The sequence below is a fragment of the Corvus moneduloides genome, chromosome 5 (genome assembly GCF_009650955.1).
Source record: "Corvus moneduloides isolate bCorMon1 chromosome 5, bCorMon1.pri, whole genome shotgun sequence".
NCBI classification, from domain to species: domain Eukaryota; kingdom Metazoa; phylum Chordata; class Aves; order Passeriformes; family Corvidae; genus Corvus; species Corvus moneduloides.
The window spans coordinates 12,283,007-12,310,803 of NC_045480.1; the positions used below are offsets into that span (position 1 = coordinate 12,283,007).

A 27,797-nucleotide genomic window follows, 5' to 3' on the forward strand; every position below is an offset into this window, starting at 1 on the left:
CTGACATCCAAGACAATGCACAGGATGATTTTTATATGCCTGTATTTTTATGAAAAATGTGAATGGTTAGGAAATGCTTTTACAACATGAAATATTTTAGTTAAACTGGTGGTTGTGCAAGGTGTATTTTTTTAAGGTAGGATTTGGTCTTGACTGAATGACATGGAAAAAAAGTACTGTAATAGGCAAAGTGAAAAGATACAAACCAGAGGTCAAAGCCAGACCAAGTTGCTTGTGAATTATCCCTCCTGAGTAGTAATAGTAGCACCTTCTGCTGTGAAGGCTATCACGGCCAGGAGTGGATTTTCTGGGAGAAGGGCAAGGATAACTGTCTCCCCTTTTTTCCTCTTTATTGCTAAATACAATGTAAAATCTTGGTTGCATATTTGGGGCATACAAAACATCTGGGGAGCTGAGTCCAGATTATAGCTAGGTTTAACAGATTGATGTCTTTATAATACTACTTTAAAGTTCTAGATTTGCATGTTATGTTGCAAGTCCTGTGGAGGTTTCTATGATACTTACTCTTCGCATTGTTTTCTTTAATTGGAAATCTGAAGTGCATGAAGGGGAGATTCACTTGCTTAGTCCAGTGAACTGGCAAAAATAGGAAAAGAATTGCAAAATCCCTGACTGAAACCACTTAATTTTCATTGAATGATCTGTTTCATTGAATGATCTGTTGAAAGTGTTGTGGGGCTGGTATGCTGAAATAGAGTAGAACTAAGCACCCTTGGTTTAACTTTCAATACTTTCAGTCATGGGATCCTATTTGGTCACGTCTATAATCCTAAATGTTATAACTGATCTATTTTTTAAAGTATGGTTAAAACTTGCTGCTTGTGTTAAAGGATGAATTTTTAATCCAATTTAAAATGCATCTTTTTGTGTTTTAGAATTTGAGAAATGAAGAGCAGGTTGCAATAATCCAAGCTGGGACTGTGCTTTCCCTCTGTGAAAAGGTAGAATTCAATAAATATTTTTCTCTGCTAAAAACTGACCATGTCTTCTAAGATACCTCATAACTTTGCCAGGGAAGCACGGCTTTTCTGTTCAGGTCATCTGAATTGGAGCATGTATTCATCCTTACATGAATGTTGGGATTGTGGTGTCTTGAAGTAAAGCCAAACTTAAGAAAGAAACCCAGTTTAAAAATAAAAACATGTTTTGGAAATATTCCCTTGGCATAAAATCCACTTAACACAAGAGACTTAATTCACAGAATTGCTGGTGTCCTCAGTGCTCTGGGAAGAGATATAAGGTGCCCATGGTCCCTCTTGGGCTCATTTTTGTGGATGACTGAAAAAGCTCACAGTAGTCAGTGGTCCTTTCCTCTGTAAATCAGTGGACATAGAGAAAAAAGTAGTTTGCACAAGATAAGTAATCAATCAGGTCACTCATTTCTGTATGGCTAGTTCTTTACTGCCAGAGAGTATTATCTGTATATGAATAAGGGTGACATTTAGAGCTAAGAAAGACTTGCATATTTCTCTGAAGAAGATCTGTGCATCCTTTTCATGTGTTTCTATTAAATCTTTCCTGATGTATTGTTGAAATTCAGAATCAGAGATTTTAAATTAAAATTTGAGCAATTTTAATAATTGCTTTAATTGATATAATTTTGATAATCTACTTACCTAAATACATTAAAGTAAATAATCTACATTAGGTAATTTAATAATCATTAATTTGAGTAATTGCTATAAGCAAAATAAAAATGGGGAAAAGAGCTAAAATCCCTATGGTTTTCACTGTGTTGTGGCATTAAAAGAGAAGGTGATGATTTTAGCACTTTACATCCAAAAAAGGAAAGTGGAAGAACCCTACTATAAAAGGCTAAGATATAGCATCCTAAAAACACATGGTTGTGTCTCCTGTGCCCCTTGGTTCCAGAAAGGCTAACAGGCATAGAAAGATCAAAATAAACATTTCGTTTTGCGTATTGTTTGCATACCTTCAAAAAAATTGGACCTGTAATTTTTGCAAACAGCCCTTCACTTGATTGAGGGTAGCTGTGAGAGATGCTCAGGATTTCCCATTTCCATTGATTTCAAAGGTTCAGAATGCTCATGGTCTTGCTGAAAATCAGTGGTGAGGCTTTCCTTAGGAATATCTTCAGCTTGTCACTGTTGAAATGAAGAAAATGAAGATGGTGAAAATAGAATCTCTGGGCAATATGGTGTTCCTGTTAATTTTTTTCTGTAGAAAGCTAACCTGCTAAAGAGATAAAACAAATTTCTGTTTTCATTCATCAGTCTCTTAAAGTGGAAGGTTCAAAATGATGAAGTAATGAATTCACATTTTGTTTGTTTGTAAACGTCTATTTGAAATTTCCTATCCAGATCTTTAGGGAAAAAGCTAGTATGTCATTAATTCCTTTGAGTCTGAGCCCTAGTGAATTCACCAAAACACTAAATTAAAGGAGTTGATGTACAATGGTTACCAAAAGATTTAAAGCAGATATGAGTAGTCCAGTGTTAGTAAACAAGGTATTTGAGGAAAGGGATAATTACCAGTGGCAAAGCTGTGGTTGGTTTGAATGGGAGCTGGTGCTGCAAAAAGAAGCATTAGTCTAAAATCTGCTCTCTGTAAGCTAGTCATGGGCCCTTATTGTAGACCAATAGGGAAATGAAATGAAACAATTCAGAACTGACCATTCCCATCCATTCCAATGAACTTAAATTGAAACACTAATATAATCCTGGTGATGGTTAGTAATTAAGCAAGAACCTTGTATCCATGCATTTAGCTATTATGATGTGTAATTTTTACTTTTGGAATGCAATGGCTGTTGTTCATTCTGATTGTTTTGAATGTCACCATAATGATAAGGGATTCATAGTAGCAACAAGAGCTTCCACCTGTCTGTCTGTCTGTTTTATTTTCCTCTCTACATTACCAAAGTTTTACAAGGGAGCCTCTTCCCATAATGAGTGCGGCAAACCATGCAAAATTAAGTGCTGAGTTTTCTATCTTGTCTTTTGTTTAAATTGCCCTGTGGAAAAATGCAGGACTGGAGGCCTGAAGTCAGATGATGGTTTCACAAATCAGGCCAACAGGCATTTGAGTAAGAAACAATCAGGTTGATTTTGCATTCTTGACCCAAACCTATGTTGTTTCTTGAGCTTTACAGGGGAAAACCCCATTTAATTTACTGTAGGAAAGCAACCTCCACTCGTTAGTCTTCAGTGTGTCTCTGCAGTCCTCCATTCTGCCTGTGCTCTCACAACCTCTTTATTCATTCAGAGTGAATAGATAGCATGGGGAGGAGCATATGCCTGGAAGTGTTGGCAACAAACTTGCAAAATGTTTGGTAGAAACTTTTTCAAAAGTTCTGTTCCTTTTCTATTTTTTCCTCTTCACACTGCTGTAGTGGTTGAAACAGATAGAGGGAACAGAAGCTGCACTGACACAGAAGATGTTAGACCTGGAGAATGAAAAGGTAAGGAACAATAGCTAAAAGTATAATTCATTTAGCTAAAATTCATCTCAAGGGAATGTGTATATATTTCATCCCAGGCTGGTTTGCTGCCTTTCTCTGGTTAACGGAGATGGCTTCATGGTAAAATCAGCAAGTGGTTTCTAGAATAATCTGTTGCTTGTATTCTTTGGGGTGAGATGGAACTTCCAAATCTATATAGAATGAAAATAGCAAAATATATACAAATTAGGGCCCAAAGGTGTAACTGCAGAGCACATTAACCAAACAGTGTGAAACTGTCTTTGTGCTTTCTTTGTGTATTAATTTTTTGGGCAGCAGCAGCATCTTTTTAGTCTTGGGGTCATGCTAGTAGAATTGGCAAGGGTATTTCTTTGCTCTCTGGTACTCAGCTTCTGGACAAGCTGTCAAGACCTCTTACTCCAGTTGACCTTTCTTGCCCCCTGGTCTTCGTGCCTAAAGACAGAATGTTTTCTCAAAAACGTTCTTCTCTCTTGAAGAACAAACTGACCTTATTTTTCCACGTTGAACAATTTTAGAAGGAGTGCTTGGTTTTACTGTTTTACCATGCATGCTGTGCTTCACATCTTCAAATGGCTTTCCAAACGCTGATTAATCCTCACCACACCTTTTACAGGTAGATAAATAAGCAGCATTGCATTCATCCTAAAGAATAGGACAATGAGACAGGGAGGTTAAGTGATTTGCCCAGGGCCACTGAAGAAGTGTGTGTTTGAGCCACAAACAAAAGGAGAAGTGCTCAGACTGTGTTCTCTGTTGAGTGTAACCTGTCATACTGATTGTACTTTAACATAGATAAGATACTTTCCATGTGTAGTATTTCTTTATTTTTAACTCTTGTTTTGGAAAAATACAAAGGCTTGGGGAAAGGAAAGTGCCCACAAATACTAGATTCTTTTGTAAAAAGCACTGGAAAAAAAATAGGGTGTTTATGACTTGATATGTTATCTTCCCCCTTATTATCTGTGATGTTTTCAAGCCTTACTGAGGACAGCCCTTGCATCTATTTGTTTAGCACAGCAATCTGGGAATCTGCATCCCTAATGATTGACTCAATGAGTTGCAAAATTATATTCTAGCATGAGACTTTTAGAAAGACGGCACTGGTTTAGTCATCCTTGAAACGCATGTTGAGAGTCTGAGGTCCTATTCTTGTTTCCTTCCCTTTTGCTTTCTGTGGGCAGCTTTTACTATCCCTTTTGGAGACGTAACATGATCAGGGCAACTGCATTGCTATTCTGGGGTCTGGTGGTAGCTCTGACCCACTTTATAGTCTCAGACAAATCAATCTACCTCTGTGGTGTCAGACACCTGTAAGAAAGTCAGGACCAGGCCTGTCCTTTGCTGTGCAGTCACAGTGCATGGTGGTGTTTCATCCTGTACCTCAGCCTTGCAGTTTCTGTAACCCATCCATGTCAGAAAACATTCCACCTGGGTAGTCAAGGTGGGATTCAGCTGCATAAACATGGTGTCTAATGCCATATCACATTCTCCAGAGTTCTGAACTCAGAGTTCTGAACTCAGAGTTCTGGAGATGTCCACAAAGGGCTGAGAAATAGGTCCTACAGGACTTGTTGGAGGCCCTTTCCCTTCAGGACCAGTAGCATATTTAGAATATGTTGGAGCAGCAGATTCTGAAATGGCTATCATAGCAATAGATGCCTATCTGTTGTCAACCAAATTCCAGCCCCAAGATCACGGCCTGACTTAAACTTTGGGTTTGCCTTTAGTACTAATGAATAGGTAATTAAAAGAACTCCAAGTTTACAAAATAAATTAATAATAAATATTATACTTCTTATACAGAGAACAAGTAGCACCTTGTTCCACTGAATTGTCTAATACTGGTCTTACATGTTGCTACAGTCACCAGTTCTACACTGAAAACTGACAGAAAAGTTGTCAGAAGTCCGCATATATGTCTGAAGGCAAAATTTGGCTGAATAAGTGACTTTGAGGCAATCCCATATCCAGTAAAACTAACCAGAACAGCAATGTTTGAATTTTTTAATACTGTTAATAAAAGCTGCAATTAGTGATCTTAAGAACCCTATGTATTTAATTTGGCATTTATTCTATAGGTTGAGGAAATGCAAAAGTTTGTTGATTAGAAGAAAGAATGATGGAAAATATTAAATGCAGTCTAAGAGCTTTTCTGCTTTCTGGTCTAGTACTAATTCTTTTGGGTGTGAAAACCTGTTTTGAAAGAAAAGCTAATTAAATTAAGTAACTATTTTATGTTCTATGTACTATCATGGAACCTGGTCTAGGGGAAGGTGTCCCTGCCCATGGCGGGGGGGTTGGATCTAAATAATCTTTGGGGTCCCTTCCAACCCAAACCATTCTATGATTCAAAACACTCTAAAAGCTTGATTAATCAGACAACCATTTGAATGTCCACTACTTGCTTGAAACATCATGTTTTGGATACTGAGTTCCGCTGAAATCCCAGTCTGTGGGGTTTATATATAATAACTGTGAAAGCTGAGGAGTTTGATTTTTAAGAACAAAAGTAAACAATCCCTGTAAATCTTTGGTATTTTGAAAACTTCTCCAGCTCTTCAGCTAGTCACTCAACCTCTCTGGGCATCACTTCACCTGTTTGGCCTTCTGCCTGCACAAGCTGAGGACCAAGTTGTTACTTCAGCTCCAGTAACACGTCACGGGATGGTGCTGCAGAATCCAGCTGTGGCCCTGCCTGTTCGGGTTTCCTCCCTAGAAGAACAGATCAGACAACAGAAATTAGGGCTTTCCCCATGCAAGGGGGATGCATGGGATATTTTCATAAAGTGCCCTCTCTTGTGTTTCTCTTTTCCCTCCCTTGGCCTGCCCTGTGCAAGTTACAGCTATTGGACCAATGCATGTACATCACCTTTTGCTGCTTTGTGCACTTCTATCAGGTCCAGGCAGGTTTGTACTCTGGTGTAGAGGTCAATGCTTTCTAGGTACTTGTTAATGTGATACACATATTTGAAGTGTTAATATTGTAAATTCGGTATTCCAAATATCATTAAGATGAACATGGTCATTTGCTGTAGGTTTTCTTTTGCTTTCAAGTGGAAAGCTTGCATAAAAATGATGGCATTTATGATTCTTTATGAATTAGGATAAAGAACAAACGCTCCCTTGTTTTTATTATTGCTCAGGACCTGTTCAGTAAACAGAAGGGTTATTTAGAGGAAGAACTCGACTACAGGAAGCAAGCTCTGGACCAGGCATACATGGTAGGAAAAGAACAGTCATTAAACTTTCTGTTCGAACAGATTTGATAAAATGCAGGTTTGGTTTTTTCCTTTTAATTACAAATAGGGCTCTTTTTTACCTTATGGTTTTTTTTTTCTGCCAGACAAGAAATCAACTATTTCTTAAACAAAAATTTAGGAAATGGATTGTAGTACTTACAAGTGTAACATTTTTGCATTGCATTTTTTATTCTGTGAGATGCAAACATCTTGTTGATACATCTGGAATGAGAAAAGCTGGTTTATGTATGAACAAAACCATGACTGGTAAAATACATCAGAAATTACTTCAGAACTTTTCCAGTATTTTTTTCCTGAAGCATTTGTAAGTATTACTGCTGCTAACCTATCTTAAATCAGGAATGCCTGTTCTTCCTATGCGATTCCTTCCTGTGCAATCCTATCCAACCTTACCCTTCCTGGTTTTCAAAAGGTAACCTGCGACCCTGCCTTTTCTCAGGATAAACAACAGCTAGGAATTACCCAGGAATTGGTAAAACCGCACACACAACTTTGCTAATAGTGAGACTTCGGGAAATGACCTGAAGCACTATTTATACATTGTAAATGTTTCTTATGTGGAAAACGCTTTCAGAGAAGAAGCAAGGTCTAGTGCTCAGAGCCGGTAACAGAGATAAAAACAAGCAGGCACTATTTCTAGCACTGTGACCTTGGGCAAGCCATTTAACCTCTCTGTGCAGCTGTTTATGCATCACTAATATGGATGGAATTACCTACCTCACAAAGGTGTTATGAGGGCCAAAGGGATGTGGTCAGATGCTCTTGATCCAAATATTGTTAGTCTGGATGCTGGTTTTTGATAGGATCATACTAAACCCAGTAATCAGGGAAACACTGCCATGATTCTGTTCTTTTGGGAGTATAGTTCCCCATGTGAATGTGAAGTTCTCCTGTGTTCTCTGCTTTTCAAAGTACTCCAGTTTTGGTCAGTACATGAGGATCATGTTAGGAATCTGGCAGGCAGCAGGAGACGGATGAGGGATTAGTGTATACAAGTGTTCCTCCCTTCATTGCTTATGGCAAATTGGAACTAAGCCTAGTCAGTACATAGACTGTGAGCCATGGGTGTCAGGTCAGTAGGACCAGAGAGAGGGAAAGCAAGATTTCTGTTCATTGTTTTTCCTTTGGTTTTTTTATTTTATAGGATGGTTTAACAATTCAGTTGCAGTAGAAGGAAATCTGTTTTAATTAAATTTGTAATGTTCAGCATCAGGATTTGGAGTTCTATCAGGTATTGAATGCAGACTTATCTTCTGAATCTTTCTTAAATGGAAGAATCAATCATTTGGTAGAACAGGACCCATCTCCCGGGTGTCAATCCATGCCGGGAGGATGCGTGCACTCTGTGTGGAATGCTTCTCACTGCTCACGCTTGCTGCTTTCTGTCTACCTGTCTGTGTCCATCCTGCCCTCCTGCCTTAGCCTTTGCTTGCCAGCCTTCTCCTCTAGCTGTTGGTGGGTCGTTTGCTTGCTGGATTCAAACGTCAGCCTGTCTGTGTGTGATTTGGGTTGCACTAGAAAATCCAGGAGCTGGAAGCCACCCTGTATAATGCCCTGCAGCAGGACCCAGGCAGGCGGGCGAGCGAGTCGCTGACGGAAGCCCAGCGGGAGGATTTGCGAGCGGCGGTGGAGAAGGTGCGGCGGCAGATCCTGAGGCAGAGCCGTGAGTTTGACAGCCAGATCTTGCACGAGAGGATGGAGCTGCTGCAGCAGGCCCAGCAGGTAATCCCGGTTCTCTCTCCTCCCCCTTGGTGTTGGTGTTACCTCTGTGGTTGCCGCCACTGCCCGTATGACAGCATCGCTTCACCCTCACCTCGTGGAGTTCTGTTCAGTCTGGTCTCTGTACAGCTCCCGTGCCAAGGAGCCGTGTGGTGTCAGGACCTGGTTGCGCTGGGCATGGTGCACACAGAACAAGTCACTGTCTCACCACAAGGTCCTGTTGCACAACCTTTCATGTGTGAGCAACCACACAGTCTTCCACAGGACTCCCAAGGGGAGCTTGTTGCAAGTTTAAGGCCTAAATTAGAAAAAGTCAGAATGGAAGGTTATTAGAGTGTAACACTGTGGAAGGAGGAAGGGAAGAAACAGTCGTTACAGGAGTCCAAGTTTTTTATTTTTTCCCCCTTTTTATTTATTTTAGCTATTTATGAACTCTTTTAAATAAAATAAAAAAGATGAAGTCCCAGGAAATCTTTTAGGAGGCCATTTACGAGCTTTCACACCTTTAAATTCATTCAGAAAAGCCTCGTCTGTCCAAACTGCTTTCTTAAGCACAATTTTTGACAGCTTGAATTTGGCAAGGTCCTGGCCTATAGAGGTGTGATAATTATTTAGTATTGGTAGCATTGCTAGTGTTTCTGTGCAAATAGTCAGTGAAAGAAGAGAGCTGCATGTCTCAGGGTGTTAATTACTACAGCAGAAATAATTGTTTCCAAGGATTTTGGTTCTCCTTCATAGTAGACTCTGGAAGTTGCAGGCAGATGTCTTAGAACTTGAGTACTGCATGGCTACTTTCTGTGCAAGTCTGAAATCACATACTGTAAATGCTATGCAGATGTGTCCAGAACACTGTTGCTATTTCAGGTGCCTGACTAAGGTGCTGGGGCAAGAACTGCTTTTAGTTTAGTCCAAGCCTCTCTCTGTTCAGGTTGGCTTTGTAGATGAATATAGAGGAAACTGATGTAATGTGACCCAACACTGTTGTGATCATCTCCTGTCATCCTGCAATGGTGGGAAGTGCTTATGGTGGCAGTGAGCTCTGAGCTCCAGGAAGTCTTCTGTCTCTACTCCTTGACTCTGTTCCATTGGTTTGGAATGTGTAACATTGAGAGCAGGAGATGAACTTGTTTAATGACCTATTTTTAGTCATCAGCGATGGTGCACAGAAAACTGGAGAAGGTAGGTACCTTTCTGGCACTAAAAGTGTCAGAAAGAGACAGTAGAGTAAATATATTAAATTTGGTAAATAAGGATGGAGCCAGATGCTATTAGTTTAATATTATTAGTGTAGCTGAAAATTAGTGAGAATGGAGTTTTTTGCTAGCCTCTTATGCAGTCCAATTTCCCAGCCAGACTGTTGGTGTTTTACTCAGAACAATAACACAGTGCTTTTCAGTTGGGTAAATATTGTTTGTCAATGACATTTAATGGGTATGAATGACATTGTGTGTTGAGTAATGCCTCACCTAAATAATTGACAATTTCAGATTTTAACATCAGACTAGATATAGGTTGGTCCTTTGCTTTCACCAGGAATGTGGTTTGACGCTGTTTGAAGGACTGCTATTGGATAGAGCCTTTTTGTGGCCCTTGTTAGAGTATATTTTCAGGGGACCTGGGCAGAGCTTCTAAGTTGAGCTCATGTAACAGTGGCAAATAGAAAGGAAAAAATAGGAGTAGATTTGTAAAGTGAAACAGTTGTTCCAGAGGACTAAAAATCCATATTTTGTACATATCTGGGATTTAATTTAGATTTTGTTCCAATTTATTCCATGGCCTGCTTGCTATCAATTAGAGCACTTTATATGCACATCTGGAGCACATCTTTTAGTCCAGTTCATGTATTCACAGACTGCTTCACAACATAAGGTTGAATATGATGAGTGCATAGGAAAACAAAAATGCTAGCATAAACATAGCTTCGTTAGCCATGGATGTTTATGTACCTGTCTCCAGATCCATTTTATAGCATGTCATTAGAGTTTTGTGTTGTGCCCATCTCATTAGACATGCTAGTGTTACAGCCCTGCAGGACATGTTAAACTGAATTCCACTGCTTAATAAGCAGCTAAGTATTTTAGTCATCTATTTTTAACACACACACATGCATGCCCGCTCCCCACACACATACCCTATTAAACAGGGAAAACAAAGGCAAAGATGCTAGTTAATTTGCCTGGTATATTGGAGGGCTAATTCTCACTGGATTACTGTCATCTCACTAGCAAATGACAGAAGCTGAATGTTACACAAATGAAACCATATTTGTGCTGGCAGAATCCTAATGAATGGATAAAGCTGCACTAAGTACATCCCTTTCCTCATATATTTATGTCCGGGAGAAGTTTTGCTGACATTGTGACATCAGCAAACACCCATTGCGCTTTGTTCTGGCAAAACTGTGGTCTAGACCTGGTCGTATTTTACAGTCTGCAGTGCCTCTACAGTGTGTGCAACACTTCTTCTTCCTCTGCTGGAGTGGAGGTTACAGAGAATTATAGAACAACATGATGGACCTGCAAGGCTTCATACAGAGTCTCCTTTCTGCAAACACTTTCAAACTTCCCCTGAAACGGAAACCATGTACTAAAGACTCCAAATTCTATGAAACTTGGGAAGTTCAATCACTTCTAGAAGGCCTGTTTCTTTGCTTCCATTACCTTCTGGTCTGCCTGATACAAGGGCTTCAAAAGAGCAACTCTGCTTATATGGCAGGCTGGCAACAATCTTCTCAGAGTTTCTTTTCAGAGTTTCTGTATCAGACACAGAGTGGGGGTTCAAGGAGATCTGATGATGATGAAGGAGTTCTCACCTTCTGCCTGTAAATGCTCCTGACCATACATGCAGGGTGCAGAAGTGGTAAGGCATGTGGTGAATGCTGTAGGTCGGTATGCAGGGTTTCATTATAGATTAATTGCTTCATGCAGGGACTTTGAGGATTTAGCTTGTGAGGTGCTGGTTTTACAGAGCTGGTAAATGTCCTTCCCGGGGAATGACTGTCTGGAAGGGACAGGGATGGGCATAAGGAAATGGGTAAATTGTTGCCCAGGTGTGAGCTTGTGCTGCTTTATGTGTTCTTCTTTGTCCAGATACAAAGCTTGAGTTCTTAGCCACTGGGTATTAACTTTGTTCCAGTGAAATAAATATATTTTAGGATGTTAGGCTCTGTATTACATTCATAGATCTGTTCTTCTTGGGCGTATATAGCCTTACATTATTATTGTTCATTAGTTATAAATGGAACCATTCATGTATACCCATTGTTCATTAAGGAAACCAGGCCTCTGTGGAGCCAAATTAGACAGACTGTGAGATTAGATCTGCTTGCTAAGGCACACAACACTTTTATTAAACCCAGAGTGCAACATGCAGGTCTGGGGGACAGATCCTCAGCTGAAGCATGTTGGCAGTACTCCCTTTAAGTCAGAGAGAGTGCTCTGATTTACACCATCCTCTCTGTTTGGAGGAGGTAAAACATGTTAATTAAAAATCTGTCATGAGCAGCTTGTGATATTTGCTTCCAGCAACAGGGCATGTGCAGTTCAACCGCCACTCCTGCGGATATTGCCATCAAAAAAGTCTCATTGTGCTACACTGCTATTACAACCTTTTGTAAATCAGTGTCTGGTTTATTTTTAGCAGGACTTCATTTAAAAGTAACAAGTGTGCTCTAGTCAGTGCAGTGGCATGACTTCTGTGCTTTTTTTGAAAATATGAAGGTCATTAGCAGTCTCTGTTGAGAAGGGTTATTTTTTATGTATATATTTAAAGTCATTTCTAGAGGGAGAGAAAAATGTGTTGTGTAGCTATAAAATCCATCTCTGGGAAAAGAGAGAACAGAGAAATACGAAGTGTTTCTGAAGTAGTGGTGTCAGCTTCCTAATTAAGCAAACTCAAAAACCAAAAAAACAAACACCAAAATGCCCCAAATAAAAAAAACAACAGCAGCCCAAAAAATACTAATACAGAAAATCCACACAGCATCATGGTTAGTTCACCTTAATATATTGTAATCATCTTGTCTTCTAAAACTTGTAAATATTTAAATGTCAATTACACCTTATATAAATCAAACAAAACCCAAAATACATTCCTGTTGATTTTACTGTAGCTGCTTCTGGAGTATGAAACTGGGGAAATTCATCAGGAGCAGGCTTTAAATTAGGATTGATTTATTCAAATTGCACTGTTGGCAGTATTCAAACATGAAGAAAATCTATAATAGAAATATAATTTATTCTGATTTCATCTGAAGTTATTTTAAATCCAAAAAGAAGATAGAAAGTCTTTGAAGGATAACAGATTGGCACACAGTTCCAAAAATGGTTGCTGCCAGTCAGAAGGTATATGAAAGACAGATTTTATTAATGTAGTCCAATAATTTCCCAGAGCAGTCTTACCTTTGTATAAAATTGTAAAAAAAAAAAAAATAAAATATATGTTAGTTCATTGTGTCATCAAAAAATGTGAAACGTTTTTTTTTCCCTAAGTTGCACTGTAGTACCATACTAAACTGAGTGTTTTATTCTAACTTGAGTTAGAATATTCTTGTGTGAAGCTCAGTTTTACAGAGTAAAAGAAATCATTTCTTCTAGACCTGAATATAAGACATCTATGGACTTCTGAAGTCGTCCAATTCCAGCTTTAAATAGTTGGAATATAGCTGTAAAAATTTTAACTATGGTTTCTTGAAGCTAGGGCATCTACTCCCATGACCAGATTGTATTATTCATCAGTAATAAGAGCAGAAATTACCACTTTATTTGCATGTTTTACTAGAAGAAGGCAAAGCTTTAGGACAGAGCAAGTACTGGCCTCCATGTGTCACTGCCATAGAGAAGGATTCACTGTGGGTGCGATGCCTTGGGCACTGCTTTTCATGGACACTGAGGAAAAGTCAGAAGCATCGATGTCTTTTTTTATCTTGAAATGTCAAAATATCCCTTGAAATTGAGAAACAACAAACTAATTTTCTTCACTAAGTTTCTTAGTTCTTTTTCTGACCAGCAGTTTTTTTCTGTGGGCACAGTTCTTCTGGCTTAAGGGCCAAACAAAGCTATGGCAAGTGCCATTGCTCCATGAGTTCTTCCTGCTCTTTTGTATATGGACAACTTTTCCATATACAAGGAGAGTAGCTTGTGTGCAACCATAGGGTTGGATGTCACCATTTCTATATGGTCATATTGGCTCAGCCATTTATAACATATATTTGTTTGGGGAGGGGGGCTGTTGGTGTTTGTTTCTCACCCAAGGAGAATTATTAAGGCTTAATGGTTGACTGGGAAGGCTTTTGGGGGAGGGAGACAGGGAGGGAGGATGCTGTGCTCAGTGTACCTCATTGATAGGCATAAGAAGGTGTTGTCTTAAATCTGCCCTCTTTGGCACAATGCTTTGTGACAGAGAACACAAGTTAAAGACAACTCCTCCTCTGCCATGTTGCCTTGTGCCAGAGAGCCTGGCTCAGTCAAAAACTCACAGCTGTGTCACACAGTTTAGAAATCAGGTAGAAGTGTTACTATGAACCTTCCTCTAATAATAATTGGGGAGGCTCAGATTATTTTTCCTCTGAATCTACATGGATTTAATGGTGTAATGTTTTTATTTTGAATCTGAAGTGTTAAGGTGGTGGCTGTTTGCATACAATAGGAGGAGGGGTACATAGAGCAACCACTGATTTTTCTTTTTTTTTTTTTTTTGCAGTTACTGATGCTAGCTTAGTATTAATGTTCTGTACTTTTTTGTTCAAAGCGTAATAGATTACTGTTGATAATGCAATTTTTGTATTCATGAATCACTCTTAAAAGCATCTGATACCACAGCTGTATAACTGTCATCAATATTCATCAAGGCCATCATGACTAGGCTAATCATGGTTGACCTGTGATATTGATTTGCCATGCAGGAGTGAACGTGGAGTCTTTCACGGCATTATTGCTGCTATAATGACAATATCACAATAAACTTCTGTAATTTCCCACAGCTGACATGCATGGCAGATGAGAGTTAATTTTAGTAATTCCTGTATGTTCATCTTACAGTGTTTTCTTGTGTACGTTTTCTTTATAAAGTCTTCAACTGTGTCTGCTCTGCATATTGCCTTAATAATGCTACTTGTCTGAATAAGTCATGATAGCAGTACTGCTGTAATACCTAAAAAATGTATCTGAAAGGTCTGCTCTCTTTGTCCTAAACAAGGAATGATTGAGGTTCTACTCAAAGTAAGAGCAACTCTGTGCCTTGCAATAATATTAGCATCAAGAAAACTCTATCTGAAATTTGAATGCTGAAATCCTCTCATCTGAAATCCTGTTTCTTAGAAAAAGCCAGTGGGAGCTGAGGAAAGGCAAGCCTAAAAAAGAAAGTGTGTGAAGTTTGTTACAGAAATTAAGGATAAGTGTATTTTCATATGCACAATGCATACATATATCATTATAATTACCTACATGGGAATTTGCTATTTAAATATCTGAATGTAAAATAATCTAAATTTAATTATAAATAAATATTACATTATGCTTCTGGTTTTGTTTTTTTTCTGCCTGATAATGTGTCTAGGCTGTCACAGAGTCAGTTTTAAGATGTTGAATGTGTTTTGTCTTCTCAGCTCACATAGACTTAGCATAGCCATTCTATGTAAATATAAATATAGTATGGCTTAAATTAGTTTTTCCCTAATTAAAAGCAATAGGACTGTTCGTATTCTTCTATTAGATATCAGTTTATGTTGTTGCATAAATTAAAAGATTCTCAGTGTTAAAAAAGATGAATCAAATTTACTAATAAATACTACATACATATAGTAATTTGTATCATCATAACAGTTATTTGGGGCTGAGTGCATTTATAAAATTCACTGGTTTACTACTACAAATATGACTAAATACATATGCTGAGAAATGCATCAGTGCAGCTGCTAAAAGGTTCATTCTCCTCAGAAGGTCAAATAAAGAAACTAAAAATGCATAATAAAGATCAAAAAGAACAATTCTCCTACGTCAGTACCTATTAATTGGATAATAATGGTTGAGACTTCAGAACACAGAAAAGAATGAAATTTTTACCTGCTGTGCAAACAAAAATCATGATGAGAACCAGAGGGGTACAGTATTATCCAAAATGATCTATTATCATCATAGTCAACTGGCTGAAATGTACATTAAGTTTTTATTCATAAAATAAAATAAGATGTCAACAAAACCAGCTTAAGCTGATGCTGTTGCAGTGGCATTTTTTTTTCCTTATGACCATTATGCAAAATCACATTCTAGGAATATGGGATTAAAGGGAACATTTGGATTTCTGAATAAACACCCCTTCCAGTAGCAGATCCAAGAGCTTCGGTAATGCATATGACAATTGCCTATGCAAATTGTATTGTTAAAACACGACAGGCTTTTAAACAGCTGTTAAAATGCATTAGATTTCAAAAAGCCCAAGAAAATAATGTGTTTATCCATCACTTTAGTGATTTGAATAATAGCTAAAGGCAAGTCAGTTTATATTCATCTTAGTTTAAATTTATACATGTAACACAGTTATGCTGTTCACACTACTAAAGATCCTACATACCTGTGTCTTAACAGTGATGAGAATCTTCTTAAAATAATGATATAATGAAGCAATATTGATTCTTCCCTCTGTCAGATTGATAAAATATTCCCCATGCTAAATTTTGCTGCAGAATGAGGTACTTTCTTGATCATAAGATGGCTTCAGAGATTCAAAACATGGTTCATGTCAGATATAGTCTGCCCACAGTGCCTGTCCTGTGAATGTACATTAACCTGAACCTTTCCAACATTTCAGGGCCAGGCTCTAAGCAGCTTAGCAAATCCTTCTTTGTCTGCTTTGTGCTAAAATTATCAAATTGTTTTCTTGGATTTGCTGGTGAATGTAAATCCAATAAGAGCGTGTCACAGGAACTGTTAAGGTGATTTCTAACGCCCCTGATTAGTACATTCCTGTGTTTTCATGAGTACAGTAGCATGGCAGAGAGCATATTTTGCAGCTAGATGAATTGATCTTCATGGTGTTGCTGTCTGTAAAACAGTACATTCATATGGATGGGCTCTTTACTTACTTATTTAGGGAACAGGAACATCAGTTCTACAGTTTGACACCTAAATGAAGGATTATGTGGTCATCATTGTCTGAAAGATGACATTTGTCACAGAATTTCTTTTCCTGATAGATTTTTCCCCATTTTCCAAAGCTCCTTGAGGATTTGAAGCCATCCAAGATGTTGGTTCAGGACAGTGAATGTCTGACTAGTGCTGTGGGTGAATTGGAGAGAACAGAAGGCTTAGATTAAGAAGTCCACTTCATCTAGCCTGCATCGCTGTCCAATAGAGAGAAAATGCAGGAATTCTCAGAGTCTGTGTTTGCAACTAAAAAGGCAGCTGGGAGATCAAGTCAAAAAAACCCCCCAGAATCCATGAAAGGCACCATGTAATTGTAAAGTGACACAGTCTATTTCTCATCAGAACTTGAGGTAGCATTGAAAGACAAGTTTAATCAAATGAGGAAGTGCACACATTTTGGTTGCTTAGGGGAGGAAATCTGGACCTGGCATTTTAAAGCAGTGGACACTTCAGTACATCTTAGATCAAGCTTCTTTGTATTGCTGCGGTTCCTCCCATGTCTAACTCTCAAATTTATGACAAGTCATTACTGTGCTGATATATTGCCTCCAGTATAAAAATGATAGTTCTGAGACTGCAGTCCAGGGCTCACTGAGCTCAGCCTAAGGATTTCCATTTATTTCAGTGCTCCTTTACAAGGAGCTTTATTAATGGGAATGGTACTTAATGTAGATGGATTATTCCTATTATAACACAAGCTGGGCACACATACTTCATTCTGTTCTGTTCTGTGTTCTGTGTGGGAATGCCATTAACCTTTTTTTTTTTAATGGAGCAATATTTTCATTTTGGCTAAACCACAAGCTGAGTCTTCTAAGCCTGTGTTACTGAAATTTCTCTGTTAGTGAAAGTAGAGTAATATTTCCAGGCATACATCCACCCTCAAGCTGCTTGCATTTTGTCTAAACTTTGATTCCTCAGACATCCCAGAGATATGGCTTGAAATCTTGAGGTTGCAGTATAGCCACAGGAGCCAAAGCATGCTACATTTACAGAAGTTTCCCTTTTGAAATAATTAACTGGCTGGTTCTCCACTGGCAGTGTATTCATATGATTTCATTGGACTCTTTTGTCTTTAATTCAGTTTTAAATACTGTTTTATCCTTTTTGTTGCACCCTTGTACAAGGGAGTAATGACAATTATCAGTCTACATCCAGGATTATCAAGCCCCTTGCGGAGTTTGGATGTACTTAGAAAACAAAAACCTCTAGAGAAAATACCCAGCTATCAGGAAAATTGAGCTGTAGGTGCAGAGACACCTGAATTAGTCCCACCAAGGCCAGTTCAGGTATCATACTGCCTATAAAACAATGCTTCAAGCAAACTTAGACATTCCCACTCTGTAGGAAGGTCAGACATGCTGGGAGTAGGAATTTGTAGTCCCATCTTGGTGTCTCAGTCCTCTGCTACTTGAGAAAGGAAGAGCTGACTTGTCTTAATTTCCCTGACAGTATTGGAGGGTTTACCAAAGAGAATTGCTTAAGTTAGTCACTGTACTTGAAGAAGAGGATCCTGTTTCCCAGAAAAATGAAGTTTCCATCATGAGGTGAAAGGAAATGGAGGGTCATGAGCATTTATGAATGCCATGAGGAATCTTCTGCACATTAGGGATCTTCTGCTGAAAAAAATTCAAATTTCTTGCTTTTGGGGCAGTTCGACAGCCGTTTGTGTTTGGTATCTCTCCAGGAATAAAATTGGAGAGGCCTGCAGTCAGTGAACATATAATTTATATAACTGTGGTTGACTGATGGTAAACTTCCCTTTTGCGACTCTGTTAGTAACATAATGTCCTATGTATGCTTGCCATGTTAGGGGCAGTCTTTGCCTGTCTTTGCATGACTGACTTCCAAAGACAATGTGTACTTTAGCTGTCTGACCCTTCTGGCTGTGCTCTACCTTACCTTATTGTTAGCAGTTTTAGGACGTTACATCCGTGCCTATGCCTTTGTATATGTGCTGCATGTGTAACTACTATTAAGAAGAGTTTTATAATGGAACTTAAAAGTCTGTTTAAATCGCAGTTAATTAATGAGTAAGGCATCTTTAGCATCTTTTTTCTGTGGCTGTCTGGCGATGCAAGTGGATCTGTGAGCTGAGCCACACTCCTGGCAGAGCTGCAGCTGCTGCTCAGCATAGCCTGGCCAGCAGAGCCATCTGCTGATAGCTCCGCACAGGGAACGCCCTCAGCCCCGGCTGCACCACGGCCGCTTGTCAGAATTTACTCAGAAGTAGCAAACTTCATTGCTAGTGGAAGAATGATTTATTTATCGAGTAGGTGCCTGCCATACTGAAATGGGGGCTCATCCAACCCGCTTTTGAAACTCAGGGAAGCAGCATGCAGGTGAAGGAAGCTACAGGGAGTATTTGCAAAGGTACCATCTATTATCCAGAACTTCTGTGATGAGATTTTATGTGCTATTTTAATAAAATCAATGACAAATTAGTACTCATTATTTTCTCAGGTCGGTTTTGAGTGCAGGCAAGGTGGACAGTGTTAGGAATCCCTTATGTTTACACTTCTCTCTTCCATGGTTGCATTCCCATTGCCCTGTTTCTGCCTGACTACGGCTCTTTGTTTGCCTACAGTAATTCCATTGTATGGCCCCATGATTTGACAGCACAGGGTTATTCTCATGAATTCTGGCAGTCCCAAAAAAGTGCACTCGTGTGACTGAGGGGCAGCTGTTAGCTGCAGGAACACAGGAATTGCTAGAACCCAGCACAGCACTGCTCTACATTGTCCCTAATCCTGGCTCTGACTGTAACCAAGCTAGGGACTCTAAAGGAAACACAAACACTGTGCTGGATTCAGGTTGCCTGTCCATATCTTCTATACATCTCTTTTTTAAAAAGGAAATAAAAGAGAATAGTCTGTGGCTTTCTTTTCAGCTGAGGCTTATCAAAGTTCTGAGAGCAAAAGAGTCGATTTTGTTGCTTCCTCGCTTTTTTTTGTGCTGTTGAAAATATAATGGATTTACTCTGCAAGGTTCCTGTAAGCCATGTCATGGGTGGAGCTGAATGCATCTTTTATAGCACAATTGTTACAACTCTATACCACATAGCAGGAAAAGCTCAACTTAATGATCATCAATTTATACCCTGAAGCATAGAAGCAGGTAGAATTTCTTGATAACAATGAAATAGTTCTGTGTGATTTGTTGTCACAGTCACGCTTTTGCAAACATAAACAAATCAGAATATACTGAAAGCATCTAATCAAGTGTTGGAATCTGAGAGAGAGTCCACAGCTTCTTGATTGGTAATTCTTGCAAATGAAAGGAACAGTAGATAAAGATGTAAAGGCTTACACTGAATCTCAAACAGTCCTGCCTTGGTCTTAACTGGTATCTCTAACTTTTGTGTAATTTCCTTCTCGGTAGTTAAATATAGCCTATGACTGATGAACATGTCTTGCTACTTCTAGAAGATACTTTTTTGTTACAGCTATGATTATTGCATGTATCTTACATGTATTTTTAAAGTTGTATTTTGGAAATTGTCATCTTTGTGATCAAGATAATGCAGTAAATGCATATAGGTACAATAGGGGAAAGTGATTATTTTTATGTGTTAAATACTCTATGAAAGTGTAAATCTGTTGGGTTTTTTCCAGCCAATATATTGCATATACATGTATGTATTTTTAAGGCTCTCTCTGCAGTTAAATGGAAATAAATGATTAAATCAGATTTTTCAGGATATATAAATAGCTGAACTAGGCTGGTTATGTCCCGGTGCTGTCCCTGAGCAAGCAGAGGATATTGATGGGAATAGCTACACCCACTTCATCCTCCTGGATAATCCTCCAGGGGAAAGCAAGTAAACAACTAGGAGGAGACAACCCCAAGCTTTGATACCTGATGAACAGTTCCAGTCCAAGGTTGTGTTTTAAGACAAATTTTGACCTGTCTAGACTTGAACTCTTTAATTTCTGTAGTAAAGAAGTTAGTTACAAAATTTTGCTCATTTGCAGCAAAAGTGTCCTGTCACTGTGATTTCCACTCACATAAGAGGAATAAAAGCTATTTAAACACCAGTCACCTGCCTTCAGCATATTACCCTTCAGCAGAAAGTCTGGAGCAGTTCCATATAAAAATTCATGCATGTAAATGTTTGCCCTCCTGGCTGTGTCCATGCTGTGCAGTACAGCAGCAGTGCCATGGCCACCCGCCAGCCCAGGCCCAACGCCACGGCTGTTATCAAAACGTTCCCAGGCACAGTTTAGGGAGGTGATAAGCAGTACAGCGCTACAGCAAGCAGGGAAAGCAAAAAGTGGCCACTACTGACTCTAACAGACAGTCAGGTAATCAAGCCCCATGGCAAAAACAGGAGCCTGCTGATTACTGGCTGAACAGCACTAAGAGCTGTGAGGTCAGGCTTGTACATCCCAGTCAGATCTGTTGTTATCCCAAACCCTTCAGGCCCCACATTGGGCACCAAACAGAACTGCTGTGGTTTCACCCCCTCCAGGAGCTGGGCCCTGCACAGCTGCTCACTCATTCACTCACTCACTCACTCACCCACCAGAGGGATCAGGAGAGAATTGGAAGAGCAAACTAGGAAACTCACGGGTTGAGATAAAGACAGTTTGATAGGGAAAGCAAAAGCCACATAGAGAAGCAAAACAAAGCAAGAAATTAATTCACCACTTCCCATGGGCAGGCAGGTGTTCAGCCATCTCCAGAAGAGCAGGGTCCATCACGTGTAATGGGAACTTGGAACGACAAATGCCACCATTCCAAATGTCCCCGTCTTTCCACCTTCTTCCCCCCACTTTATATACTGAGGATGATGTGACATGGTCTGGAATATCCCACTGGCCAGTTTGGGTCACTTGTCCTGGCTGTGTCTCCTCCCAGCCTCCCATGCATCTCCAACTTCCCTGCCAGAGTGGAGTATGAAAATCAGAGAAGGCCTTGGCTCTGTGTAAGCCCTGCTCAGCAATAACAAAAACATCTCTATATTATCAACCCCGTGTTCAGCACAAATCCAAAAGACATCCCCGTACCAGCCACTGTGAAGAAAGTTAACTCTACCCCAGCCAAAACCAGCACAATTTGCCTTACTGATACCAATCTAGTTTTGACCTTTTTTTTGTAGATTTTCATTGCTAAGAAATTCAATCCTGTATGTATTCCCTTTCAGCTGGTACGTTGTCTTTGTATTTTAACTGCTTTTTGGGAAAGTATATGTTTCTTCACCTTAAAACTATTCTCTATCTTTCATCTCCTAAAATTTAACAATTATTACAGGAGGGAATTGGAAAATGGAAGCCTCAGCCCTTTTTTTAGAACTGTTCTGAATAGTTGGAGAAAATAGCTGGATAGCTATAATCTTGAAAAGATTAAGAATTCATAAGGGAATAATAGCATCTCGATTTTTACTTGATTAACAGAATTCTCAAATCCTAAAAATGCCATCTTACCCTAATTAAATTGTTCTTTTAGAGAGAAACACTTGCTGTAAACCCTGAGGTGAGAAAGCAACCAGATGTTCGGTGGCTTTTTTATTTTCATTTTTTTCTGAAGGCAGACTCCCAGGAGTTACTGAAAAATACCTTTACATGATAAACCTTGAAGATGAAAATGGTATTTAAAAATCCTCCTTCTCTACACTTATCTCACTACAGTCAAATTTTACCACAGAGCATAGCACAACCCCCAGAGAACTGAAGTCTGTCACTCAGGTCTGGGATGTGGTTATAAGTAGGAATCAGCCTAACTGAAATGAGTAGGAGAGAAACAGGAGTCTCACCTGAGTGACTAGAGATCTTGGGGGTGATTACATCTGCCTGCTTCTCATCACATGGTTTTTTACAGTGGTTGTAACATTTCTGGTGCACACAGTATATAAAGATGATCACTTGAGATATAGGCTTGAACAGGGAGTAGGTGACGTATAAATAAATTCAAGTGCAATAGAGGAAAAGTGAAATTAATACATCTGTGATTGGGGCATTTGTGATTGTCAGCAAAGATGCATTCACTTATGTCACATGAGGGTAATCTGGTTCATGCAGGTTTGTGTACCATCTGGGGAGATCTCTGAGCACTGTAGTATGATATAGTGTAGATTTTTATTGACTTACTCTTAATGTATAATATTCAAAACAGTCATTTAAGCAAAATCTTCCATTTTGAAACAGCAGCAATAACAAAGTTTTTTTGCTCGTGGCCTGTCTTCAATATTTGTGTGGAGGGGTATGCCCTAGGAAAAGGGAACTGCAGGGTTTTGTGTACCTCATTTTTTGAATAGTTCCAGGTTAGATTTGTGATTTTCAAGCCAAACTCTGTGGTTCTCCAAACCAGTCTGGTCATTGGATCAGCTGCTGCCTCACTGCAGCTGTCTTAGGCTATAATGAGTGTGGAGCATTTACCCCTATTTGAGGTCTTTGAGCTGCATGCAGGTAAGCAGCTACCAACATCAGTTGACACACACAAGTTTGTAAGTAATGACTGGATATTGTTTTGAAAGAGATACTATTGTTCAAATCAATTTGAGAGTCATAAAATAATTTGGGTGTGAGGCAGCAGCAGCTACATTAGTTTTATTTGCCTATGCCATCCACGTTAGAGGAGATGATAATTTGTCTTTCCAAGTCCAGGAACTGTTAACAACCCTAGCTGTTGTAAACCAGCCTGAGGCTGGGTAGTTAATCCCCAAAGAAGGCTCACTGCATAAAGTTGCTCCTTGATCACCAGTGACTCACTAGTTAGTAGGAGATTTCAGGTTTCTGCCTATAGAAAAAAATTACTTATACCCTACTTTATCTGTAACAAGTACAATATACTGAAAGTGTAATTAGATGCATCTAAATTGTGTAAGACCCCCAATATTAAAAGAAAAAAAAAAAAAAAAAAAAAAAAAGAAGTGTAACTTACAGAAAGGAAAAAAAGGGGATATGTGATATAGAGAAGAATAATATATGTGGACCCAGCAGTCATGTTTTTGAAGAGTCTTTCTGAAACTGAGCAAGAAAAATGCTTAAAAATATGGGGAGCTACAGTGAAGGAAACATTCCATCTGGCTCTGGTGGGAGGTGACTGGTAATAGAACAGAGCTGAGTCTCTGGGTGGTATCTTTGTGATAAACTGAAAATCTGTGCGTTCTCTGTTTTCTGGTATAGCCTGACTATACTAGAAGCATGGTTATGTTTTATAGGAAAAGAAAACAAAGAGTTAAAAGGAAATGTGATATTGTAATCTGCTGACTGTCTAGGTAAGCAGAAAAACTCGTGACAGTTGCAGAGAAAAAGAATTTTGGTGCAAAATGGAATTTTCTGTGTGTATATATTAAAATTATGATTAATGAGTGGTGATGAGTAGACTTTCTGGTAGTAAACATGATTTTCTGAACATGCAGCTTGTTTGAAGTGCCATGGTTTCGTGGAAACATGGAAAATTCTGCCATGGACATGCCTAATATAAGTGTAAAGGAAGCAGTACATTAATAATGGCCATTTGGTTGCTTTATTTTTAACCTATTTCTTATCATTTTGATTCATATGCTTTTCAAATTAGATATAATAATGTGTATTTTGCTTTTTCTGTTCCAGCGAATTCGAGATCTAGAAGATAAAATAGAACTTCAAAAGAGGCAACTCAAAGAAATTGAGGAAAAGGTAAATACATGTCTGGGCAGTACCAATGGATTTTTTCCATACAAAATGGTTTTTCTCTGTTGCAGTGCTGTTAATAGTACTTAACCTAATATCACAAAATCTATAAATTTGAGTTCGAGTCATTGCTGCATGAAATGCAGCTCTGTCCCATATCTGCTCAAAATAATTTCCTATACAGGATTTCTGTCAGTTACAGGAGGGAATCAAGGAGAGACTCTAGACTAGTAGAAGGAGGATTTGTTGTGGTTTAGATCAAGAAAGAGCAAAGATTTGTCTCTGAAAAAATTTGTTAACTCAGCCCTATTCTTTGGATAGCATTGCTTTGCAAAACTTTCAAGTACTGAAAAATAAAACAAGATTAGTGAGGTGCCTGTGAAACACTACAATTAGGGAGTATTTCTTGCTTTAATATAGAAACAAGTTAATATAATTGTTCCAAAATTATTTTTTAAGACTCTCTGATCAAGGCTTCAGACAGCACATGAATTTGTGTCACTGTGGTTCCTAAGCAAGGGATGGCACAATCCCATTCGTGGACTCTGGGCTCAGGTGTTTCCCAGGCCTGTGGAGTTTAGGCTGCTCTGCAGAGCATGGGCTGATAGTGGGTCTTTCTCGAGGCCCCAGCAGAGTGTTTTAGTCATGTTACTTTGGCTGAACCAATGTCTAGATCCCAACATGAGTCACATCATCCCAGGTTCATTTTCTCCAACATTTGTGCGTATGTAATCCTACATAAACCTACTGCTGTGCTGAATGGAGAAGTTAGTGGAGTTTTCAGTAATTGGTTTTTTCCTCTTGGGAGGAGAATGGGATAAAAGAGTAAAAGGAAGACTTTTTCAGGACTCTGAGGGGTGTTGAAAGGGGTCCATGAGGTTTGCAGAACAGAGAGAGGCTTTGGGGAACAGCTCACTGGGTGTGGAAAAGTTTCTTCCTCACCCTTCTCTGATCTCAGTATCCCTTCATCTGCTTTCAGGATGTGGCAGTCCTCCTAGTTGCACTTCTATCAACTATTCCAATTCCCTCAGCATCTTTCTTGGCCCCTTCTGCTCCCACAGTAGCTGTCTCCCTTCTGCTGTACCTTGTCCTGCCCTTTCCAGACTGTGATATCTGTCTGGGTTTGTGGAAGAGCCAGGAGAAGACCCTGCAGAAGCTGAGCTGTCTGGTGGTGTTGCTAATTATCGCTTTACCTCACCCCCACAAGGTTGGGCCTGCTCTGTCTGTATCCATTGGGAAAGCAGCAGTCCGTGTTTGCACTAGCAGAGAAACACAGGCAATATTCACCCTTAAAAGGGCTCTTCTGCTGCCTTTGCCCTCTTCTGCCCCAGACCATGTCTATACCTGAAGCTGTTCCTGCCTAGCAGACAGTGATGTCTAACTTAACTCCTCAAAGCAAAGAAATGTTGAGGGATAGGCAAGACTTGTACATATTAATTATTTCAAATATTACTGTTTATCCACCTATTCTAAAAATTCAGCATCTCTAGATGAATTATTGCCAAAATGTAAGCCTTCAAGGCATTGCCATTACAGTTTACAGAGTAGGTATTGGATTAGCCGGACTGATAATTTTGGAAATGGAAGATAGCATTATCTCTGCTGGCTCATCAGCCAGATGGATGCTGAAAAGCACTGGAAAAGAAACAGCTTAATCACAAGCTTAGCAGAAAGCTCGTAATGAGTTAAAATTATTCACATCCTCTTTGCTTTAATGTTACATTAGCAAGAGACCTCAAAAAAGCTTCATTTCTTTCTATTAACCTTCAACTTCTGCATGGGTGGAGGGCTTCCTTCTATCTCTATTACATTTGAATTATTTTTTTCCCTGGGATTAAATCCCATTCTGAATTTGATGGCCCAAAGGACGATTGTGTTGTCAGGGAATTAATGAATGATATAATTTTACCTCATTGTTCTTCTGAAGGTTTAAGGCATTAAAGGGTGTAGACTGACACCTACATGCTGCTGAAACTAAGCACAGTAATTTCTCATGGAGAGAAGTCTTATGCTTTTGAAGGAACAGCAGCATTTATAGCTGAGTTGCACTGCTGGTGATAGCTAAGGGCAATGTACCACTTACTGTGTCATGAGTATGACTTTTCATTTTCCTTTAGGAGTAGATCCAATTTTTAAGTTTTGTGTAAAATTCTGTTAAATCAGAATATAAGGATTACAGTATTTCTGCCCTGTAGATTCTTCAGCAAACTGTCCTGTTTCTAAAGGCTATACGAAAGAATGATATAAAATCTCAGTTTTAATCAGTGAGTTGATATATTAGGAACAAGTGCTGTTTAAATACATCATGCTCTTCTCATAGCTGATTCTCTGCTATTTCAGTTGCATTTAGGTTGTGCCCTCGGCTTGGTAAGTCTTAGTTCAGGAATGCTTTAGTGTGTGTAATTATAAGTACTTCTTTAAGTGTATCACAAAGCCAAGCCTAATATTTGTGAAGTTAAAAAATCCACAGATGTTGCCATTGTAAAAATGTCCTCAAATACTTGTTTTTTTTACTGCTTTTTAGAGTAAGATTGGTATACTGTGTCTTTCTTTCAGATCAACTCAATTAATGATGTAAGACTAACTGCTGTAATGTCACTGGATTTCCTATTACATATCTTACATCTTCTTTCTTTTCTTTTTTCCTCATTTTCTTTTGATCTTATGTTATAGTTTTTGTTCCTTTTTTTGTTTTTTTCACTAGCATTCATTCTGTGGCCTTGATGACACAACTGAGCCGAGACGTGTGGTTGGTATTCTTTATATTTCTTTGTACTCAGTTTTTGACTCCTAGGTTTTGCCATGTTTTGGGGATTGTTTGTAAGACCCTGAAACCATGAGGAAGGGCATCCTGGTTTTGCCTGAAGAAGAGGAAGAGTCACCTATAAAATCCAGCTGGGATACTTCCCTTCCTAGATTTCTGCAGAAAGTCATTGGGTTTTCAATGAGAAATGATTTTGCATCCAAAGATACTGACTGCCGTAACTGCAGTGAGTGCTTTCCATTCTTGCAGAGCAGGTACATTTTGTCTGAAAGTCCAGTCATTGCTGTAGGATCCTGCCTTCTGTCATGCTGGATGGAGAGGTAGCAAACAATGTTTGGTTTAAGTTTTGCTGTCTAAGAAGCCCTGTGAGCATAACTACCCATGCAAAATAAGGAGTTCATTTTACTTCCTCAAGATCCTTGAGGCCATGAGATAACTTAGGAAATAGTAACCATTTTTCCCTGTTATGAGGTGATTTGAAGGTTGCAATGTGACTGACACAACATGGAAAGGGTGAGGATAAAAAACCTCTGTGCCTCTCCCTTGAGACACTGCCATCATTCTCACTGTCCTTTCACAGTGCCCTGATCGTTTCAGCTCAGTGCAAAAGGCAGTGAATTTCTTCAGCTATAGCAGGAGCCATCGTGGCACTACTCACCTTTCACAGAGAACAAGAGGGAAATGCAATTTAGAAAATCAGTCCCAGTCCTCTTCCCTGGAGCAATTCAAGTTCCACACTGCCTTTCAGGAAGGATGGTAACTCAAAAGCCTGACTGTTAGAGGATTAAACTGTGCTTTAAAGCTATTGAATATTATGCAGTATTTGTGTTGTTA

The 27,797-nt window shown here is 39.1% G+C and overlaps 1 protein-coding gene and 1 long non-coding RNA gene across 14 annotated transcripts in view; one reads left to right on the forward strand and one right to left on the reverse strand.

The window, feature by feature from the left end:
- The window catches only part of JAKMIP1 (janus kinase and microtubule interacting protein 1), a 147,212-nt gene that overhangs the window by 113,006 nt on the left and 6,409 nt on the right, over window positions 1-27,797 (forward strand). For 6 of the 11 annotated variants that reach the window (XM_032110301.1, XM_032110300.1, XM_032110304.1 and 3 more), the window contains 4 exons: window positions 897-962; window positions 3,374-3,442; window positions 6,607-6,684; window positions 8,242-8,790. In XM_032110301.1, the coding sequence (XP_031966192.1) occupies window positions 897-962; window positions 3,374-3,442; window positions 6,607-6,684; window positions 8,242-8,775 (747 nt within the window). In that variant the 3' untranslated portion in view covers window positions 8,776-8,790. Of the gene's footprint in view, window positions 1-896; window positions 963-3,373; window positions 3,443-6,606; window positions 6,685-8,241; window positions 8,791-10,871; window positions 14,961-24,139; window positions 24,206-26,872; window positions 26,949-27,797 lie in introns of those variants that run through there. The other 5 variants (XM_032110309.1, XM_032110308.1, XM_032110310.1 and 2 more) reach the window with 5 other exon arrangements.
- LOC116444669 lies at window positions 26-16,254 on the reverse strand. Of its 3 annotated transcripts, XR_004240436.1 has the most exons (7): window positions 16,012-16,254; window positions 7,441-8,740; window positions 6,863-6,924; window positions 6,059-6,175; window positions 3,951-4,105; window positions 1,955-2,126; window positions 26-1,334 (listed from the first exon to the last, which is right to left on the reverse strand). It is a non-coding gene; the product is annotated as an uncharacterized LOC116444669 (long non-coding RNA). The 3 variants fall into 3 exon arrangements; XR_004240434.1 differs by lacking the exon at window positions 6,863-6,924 and having other exon boundaries at window positions 16,012-16,252; XR_004240435.1 differs by lacking the exons at window positions 3,951-4,105; window positions 6,863-6,924 and having other exon boundaries at window positions 16,012-16,250.